This window comes from Molothrus ater, chromosome Z, assembly GCF_012460135.2.
Source record: "Molothrus ater isolate BHLD 08-10-18 breed brown headed cowbird chromosome Z, BPBGC_Mater_1.1, whole genome shotgun sequence".
In the NCBI taxonomy this organism is placed as follows: Eukaryota; Metazoa; Chordata; class Aves; order Passeriformes; family Icteridae; genus Molothrus; species Molothrus ater.
The window spans coordinates 69,122,870-69,129,539 of record NC_050511.2 but is presented as its reverse complement, the minus strand read 5'-3'; the positions used below and the strand labels follow the sequence as shown (position 1 = coordinate 69,129,539).

Genomic DNA, 6,670 nt, shown 5'->3' with positions numbered 1-6,670 from the left:
CGTGCGCGGCTTGGCCGTGCCGGAGCCTTTTCCGGAGCCTTTTCCGGGGCCTTTGCCGGTGCCGGAGCCGGGCCATGACCCGCTGGGCCCGGCGCAGCGCCCCGCCTGGGGCCCGGGCTCTGTCCGCCACCCCTTGGGAGCAGCTGGCGCCGGGCGCGGAGCCGGAGCCGCCGCCGCCAGCGCGGAGCAGGAGGAGGAAGAAGGAGTACGAGAACCAGGACGTGAACGGGTTCGCGGCACACCGCGGGGAGCAGCAGCAGGAGGAGGAGGAGGCGCGGAGGAAGGACAGGCGGCGGGAGAGCAGGAGGCTGAGGAGGCAGGAGAGGAAGAAGAACGCCATGGTGAGCCCTGCTCTGCAAACACGGGAATAAAGGGAGAAACCCTTTCTGCCCAGCGATGGATAGTGTGTCAGCTGGCATGAACAGTGAGCACAGTTACACCCTTTGTAATAAAAATGTGTCGGGTTAAGGCTGGGGGGATGCCGGTGATAGCCTGTCCAAAGTAATCTAATCAAAGCAATACAATTACAAGGTCTAACTCCTAGTAAAGCTCACACAGAGCACAGTCCTCACTCTGTGGGGAACAGACAGTAGGTTCAGCTGATCCCACAGATTACCATGGAGTCTTCCCAGACTTCTCCCTGCTCCTAACCCACTTTTATACCGTTTATTTACTGTTAGGTGGAGATTCAGTGACTTCAGCCACACATCTTAGTTAGGGGTGGTCGTACCTGGGGAGTGGGTCGCTCAGGGTAACCCTGGGCTGGGATGTGGTCAGTCCAAAGATAGGGATTTCACCCCAGCTGTTGATCCCACAGAACATCCTCCTTTATCTCCCTTGCCTTTCAGCTGCTGTGTGGCTGATCAGCTGCAAGGTTCCTTCCTCTGCAAGGATTTTGGCAGGGCTGTGGGGTCTCTGCCCCGCTCCACGCTCCTGTTAGTCCTGCCTGGATTGTGCTCCGTGTGGGGGGGTCCCATCCAGGGAGTAGACACACAGGGGGGAGTATTTTCCCCTGAAATTTCCCCTTTTAACCCCCAGTCATTTTCCCATAACGCTGTTAAAAGAGGTACAGGTCTCTCTCTCCCCCCCTGTGGTGGGACTCAGTAAGAGCTCAGCCCTCCCCTGCCACAGGCACACCGTGCTTCAGGTGAAAGATGTGAAGTTTGGAACAAAAGGTGGCTTTCAGTCCCAGTTGTAGCCTTTAGCGTGGCTTTGCTGGCTCAGCACTGTTCCCCCTGCCCCTTTGAGGATTCCCCAGCCCCTCTTGGTTCCTGGGTGAAACTAACTCCTGCAGCAATTTCAGTGTGTGATTCATCAAACTGCGTGTTGCTGGTTAAAGGAGAAAAGTACCCATGATAATGTGGTTTGCTGGCAGAGCATAAAGTCTCTTCCTGGCTGCTTTTTCCTGGGGACAAAATGGTGTTTGCTCTACAGGCCCCGCGAGGCTGGGATTTCCAGGTTTTGGGTGCCACTCACAGAATTCATCACTGGATTTTCCTCTTCCAAGGTGTGTTTCCACTGCAGAGAACCTGGCCACGGCGTGGCTGATTGTCCTGCAGTGCTGGAGAGCCAGGACATGGGGACGGGGATTTGCTACCGCTGCGGATCCACGGAACACGACCTCAGCAAATGCAGAGCCAAGGTGGACCCAGCTGCTGGTGGGTCTCAGGAATTTTTGCTGTTGTGAAGTGCTTGGCTCTGAATTGTCTGAGTGCTGACCCTGAAGCTTTGTATGCTAGAAATTGAAGTTTTGCAGTATTAACAGGGAGCCTGGCAGTAATCTGTTGTCATTACACTGTGTTGGGTCTGTGACTTCACCAGGGTTTTGATGTGGACCATAAACCCTGTTGTGGAATTTTGCAGGGCCATTTCCATATGCAAAGTGTTTCATCTGTGGTGAGATGGGACATCTGTCAAGGTCGTGTCCGGATAATCCCAAGGGGTTGTATGCTGAAGGTGAGTGTTCAGATTCACTAAATTTAGTTAAATTTAAATTTCTGTGTCCTTCCTACCTGACACAGAGCAAAGTAACTCTGCAAGAGAATAAGAATGTGGCTAAAAGGAATTCCTGTGTATCTTTCAGTAAAAGCAGAGTGATTCTGGGGAATTTGTTGTCAAATGAATAACCTGGAGATTTCTGCTTTAAGGGTAGGGTTAGTATTAAATGACAGGATGAGGTGCAAAGTGTGAGACTTCGCTTGTGCCTCAGCATCAGAACAAAGGAACAAAATCCTGTGTGAATTAGGCAGTGTGTATTTACATGCACCCAAGTAGGTGGTAGGAACGTTCCCACACAGTAGCTTAAAATTCTGGGAATTACAAAACACAAGCTGTCACTAAAGGAAGAGCATCTTCAGTCTGAGTAATGAGAAACGGGGTCTAACTTTGAAGATTTCACTCCTCCATTGGCTCCAACAACCAGCATTCTGGTGTTTCCCAGCACAAATGTGGGGCCTTGGCAAACTCCAGAGGGTGATCTTGCAGCACAGCTGGAGTGGAACAAAAATCACCTTGCTTTCAAGTGTTTGTATTGTGGGATTTTGTGTTGTGTAGAATTTCACATCTCAGTGCCTGCAGTTGGATTACCTGCCTCTCAGGAGCCCCTGTCAATTTTATAAGTTCATTTGAGTGTGGATTTCAGCAGAATTCAGCCTGTTTCTCAAAAATAGAGCTTCTATCAAATCAGAAATGCCCAGTGAGCAGTGGCTGGAATGCGTGGTGTGTGGTGCTGTACAGCACAGTGTGACCCCAAACAGCTCTGTCCCTCACAGACACAGGAAGGGTGTTTGGTTGGGTGTTTTTTGGGTGTTTTATGGTGTTTTTTCCCCTCAGATGAGTAACAACTTTCTGTGTGAACAGGTGGGGGCTGCAAACTGTGTGGCTCAGTGGAGCACTTCAAAAAAGACTGCCCGGAGAAGCAGAACGCAGGTGAGCTGCAGGGCTGTGGGGTGGCTGTGGGTCCAGCAGGGTTCAGCTGCTGCTCTGCATGGCTCTGGTCAGGGAAAAGGCTTGGAAGAGGGCTTGGAAGCAGCAGAGGTGACCTTTTGTTGGGACAGCAACAGGGAGGGTGTGGAGGAGGCAGCAAGTTGCAGTGCAAAACTAAGACAATTCTTTTTTTTTTAAACAGAAAGTTCATCTCGTATGTATCTGAAAGCCATATGAAATAATCTGGTTGGGGTTTTTTTTGGCCAGTAATTGTGCTGCTGTTCACAGTCTGGCAGCTGTACAGCAGAACTGGCTGCTGCTTTTTGCAGATTTCAGTGTGGAGTGGTGGAGCTGAGCCCAGTGCCAGGTGCAGGGTGGTGGTGTGTGCAGGCAGGTGTGTCAGGCACCCAGGACAGGGACAAGGAAGATCTGTCCAGCTGGATTCACAGCTAATGGACTGCTTCCTTACGTGTTCCTCAGCTATCCATGTGGGTGGAAAATTTGATTTAGGTACCCCAAACCCCCACTGTCCTACAGGAGGCAAAGCATCCAAAAAGGGTTTGAAGAATGATCCTGTTACTGGAGTGGTGACACACTTGTGCATTTTTCTACTTCGTTTCTCTGACACTTAGTTATTGTGCCACTTCATAATCCACTTTGGTGAAATTTGTGTAAGAATTATTTATGGCATTCTCTATATCTGATCCTACATTAATGATATTTTTAGGTCTGAGACCATATGTAGGATTCTAGGTATGTACTGCTTTTCCAGTTTAGAATGGGTCAGATTTGGTCTGAATTGGTATGACAGAAGTTTATGACACCAAAAGACTCTGAAATTTCCCCAAACTCTTTTGCAAGTAGCAAGGCTGTACCCACTTGAGTGACTGATGTTTTAGAAGCCTGTAGGTAGATTTTTTTCTACCTTTTTGTGGCAAGTTTCGCATCCATTATGAGGAATGTAGGGCTGTTTATTTTCCTAAGAGACTTCTTTCAAAACTAGCAGTGCTGGTTAAAAGCAGTCGAGTTACTTGGAACTGTGACACCATTGGCAGGAATTGTGAGAATTGTGATATTTAAGATCAAGTGTGCATTGTGCAGGGGATGTTCAGGTACAGGAGGACAGGTGAAAGCTGGCAAAGACATTCAGGCACTGCAGATTCCAGTTTCCTCAGGCAGATTGGGCCAGCCTCAGTGCCCAGAGGCTGATGTGGGCTCCTTTGGCATTCCCCATGGGCAACAGGGCAGAATCCCCCCTGCCCTGCTGCCCACGCTGGGCTCCGGGCCCAGCACGGGGCTCTGGGCTCCGGGCCCAGCACAGGCTTTGGGGTCCCAGCCCTGCCCCACAGCAGCCCCAGGGCTCCTGCAGGCCGGGCAGCTCTGCAGGTGGGGTCTCACCTGGGGACAGTGAGGGGTGACCCGGTAAATCGCCGGCTGTGTTCTCGGAGGAGGCCACTCAGCAGCTGCAGTTAATGTTGATGAGCCAGTGCTGGGTGTGCTGCCCTGCTGGCGCTCAGCCCAGGCCGTGCAGCGGCAGGGCTGGCCTGGCACTGCTGTCCTGTGTCCCTGCAGAGCAGGTGACAGTCGGGCGCTGGACCCCCGGCCTGAGCGCGGACCACGAGGACGTCGCGGCCGCGCCGGCACCACAGAGAGCGCAGCCCAAGCGACCCAAGGTTGTCACTTTCTGAAGGCTCCTGCCTCTCAGAGAGTTCTCCTGCTGCACTCGAGTGCTGACGACAGATCCAGAAAATCAAGCAAGCTGCAGAGGAACTGTTGGGTTTTCTGTCTCCCCTCATTTTCCCGGTTTGCCTCCCAAACTTGCCTGGCGCACTGTAAAGCTGGGAACAACAGGAGCACAGCAAGTGGCTGTTTTATTAAAGGAATTGTGGGTGTTTTCTAAAGGCTCTTGGATTCTGGTTTGGTTTTGCCTATTCCTTTTAGGAATAATGAACTTATTCCTCCATATGTTCCCGCTTGAGCAGTCTTGTGGTGAAGGTTGAGATCAGCCCTGTGGGCTGTAAAGCTTGGGGTGCAGTTCCTGATGGTTGTAGTGGTAATTATCAGCCATTAACCTGATAGGTCATGCACACTGGGTCATTTCAGTGTGTTCACTAACAGAATCCAGCCCTTCCTCTGAAACCTCCGGTGAAACACACCCCTAAGGAATTAAAGAGCAAGTGAGAAGCTTCCTTAGCTTATTTACTTCTTTTTCAAAGAAAATGCTCAAAAATCTGCAGTGTTTCTATACCTTCGTGAGCTGGAAGTAAACTTTTCTTAAAAAAAAAAAACAAACTGGCAGATATTAAACAGAAAAATTAAGAAACCAACTCCAAACAAGAGTTCCTGCATCCACCAGTATTACCGGAGAAATGCACCCTGACCTTCCCTCACATATTTTTCTTGCAGCAAAAAACAAATATGGGGAATTAAATTTTGTGGGGATATTTTATATTTGTACAGGTAATTGTTTTTAATAAAATATTGCTAAAGAATACAGTGGTTAGAGGTCATATTTTAGATTTCTGTGGAGACTGAGATAAGGGGTGTATGTTCAGTTAGTATTAATCAGAGCACATTTTTAAATGGGGAAGAGGAGTGGGTGTGAATGAAACCAAGGATTAATTACGGAGTTTTAGTTAACTATTGGATAACAGCTCAAAGCTATCAGTTTAATATGGACATTTTGGTAACAGTCATTTATACCAGCTTAGAGAAGCATTTCCCTTTCTATTTTACACATTAAGTACATTGTTTAAAAAGCACATTTTTAGATAATTTCGCAGCTCCTTGGCTTTGTGATGTGTTCCTGCAGCCATGGGGCCGTGGACTTGGCCTGTGCTGGTGGTGGCAGTGCTGCCCAGTGAGGGCTGGTGCAGGCAGTGGTTGTGCAGCTCCCGAGGAGGGGCTGATCTCCAGCTCCTGCAGAGCAATCTGAGCTGTAGGTGCTGGACAGAACCACTGCAGGAAGCTGTTTGGAAAGCACCTGCAGAAGGTGCTGCTTGTAAAGGTGTAAATCCATGAATTTACAGTGCTGGGTGCAGCAGCATCTGGGCTGGCTGTGTCCAGAGCCAACATTAGGGGTCTCTCTTCACCAGCGCTGGGATCCCGGGTTACCTGCGCAGCCCAGGGCTGCTCTGCCATCACCTGCACGCCGGGGAGAGCCCTGCTGCCGGCAGGGAGCTGCACCCTCCCGAGCTGGGAGGTGGCACTCACCACCTTGGTGGCTTCCGTGCTCGGAAGGGGCTGCCAGAGTGAGGTGCTGCACTTTATCCACGTGAAGGAAAGGCTGATCTAGAATGAGATCTGGATCTGTGAACCAGAGGCCTGGAGCTGTGTCTCTCCCTGCATTCCTGGTGAAGCACAGCCCGGTGGGGTGGCCCAGCAGGCAAAGCTGTGCCCAACGGGAGGCACAGGCCAGGGGATGCCGGAGAGGTGACAGCCCCAGGGCTCCCATCGGTGCCTCCCCTGCCATGCTTCTCCTGTGCAAACAGCTGGTGGGTTCTGTAAATCCCTGCAGCAGGCTCTGGTCGGGCTGCAGGGCACGCTGAAGGTGTGTCCAGTGCCAGCCCTGAGAGCTCTGACCCTGGCAGTGGTGGCACTGCAGTGACACGGAGTGGCAGTGCTGGCCCTTGCCAGGATCCAATTGCTGATGACACCCTCGCTGCTCTGAAGGGGCCTCTCTGAGCTCCAACAGAGCAGCAAGCAGGGCAGACGCAGCTCAGCACAGCCCGGGAGCCATCCTGTG

At 51.1% G+C, this 6,670-nt stretch overlaps 1 protein-coding gene across 1 annotated transcript; it reads left to right on the top strand.

Moving 5' to 3' along the window:
* ZCCHC9 (zinc finger CCHC-type containing 9) lies at window positions 1-4,721 on the top strand. Its single transcript, XM_036403157.2, has 5 exons — window positions 1-341; window positions 1,508-1,658; window positions 1,864-1,956; window positions 2,860-2,928; window positions 4,498-4,721. Exons 1-5 carry the CDS (start codon window positions 75-77, stop codon window positions 4,611-4,613), a joined length of 696 nt encoding a protein of 231 aa, XP_036259050.1. The 5' UTR covers window positions 1-74; the 3' UTR covers window positions 4,614-4,721.
* The last annotated feature ends 1,949 nt before the right edge of the window (window positions 4,722-6,670 follow it).

Coding starts and splice junctions, on each gene's coding strand:
- ZCCHC9 (XM_036403157.2), top strand. CDS start 75: ATGACCCGCTGGGCCCGGCGCAGCGCCCCGCCTGGGGCCCGGGCTCTG. Junction 342..1,507: donor AGAGGAAGAAGAACGCCATG/GTGAGCCCTGCT, acceptor TCCTCTTCCAAG/GTGTGTTTCCACTGCAGAGA. Junction 1,957..2,859: donor CAAGGGGTTGTATGCTGAAG/GTGAGTGTTCAG, acceptor CTGTGTGAACAG/GTGGGGGCTGCAAACTGTGT.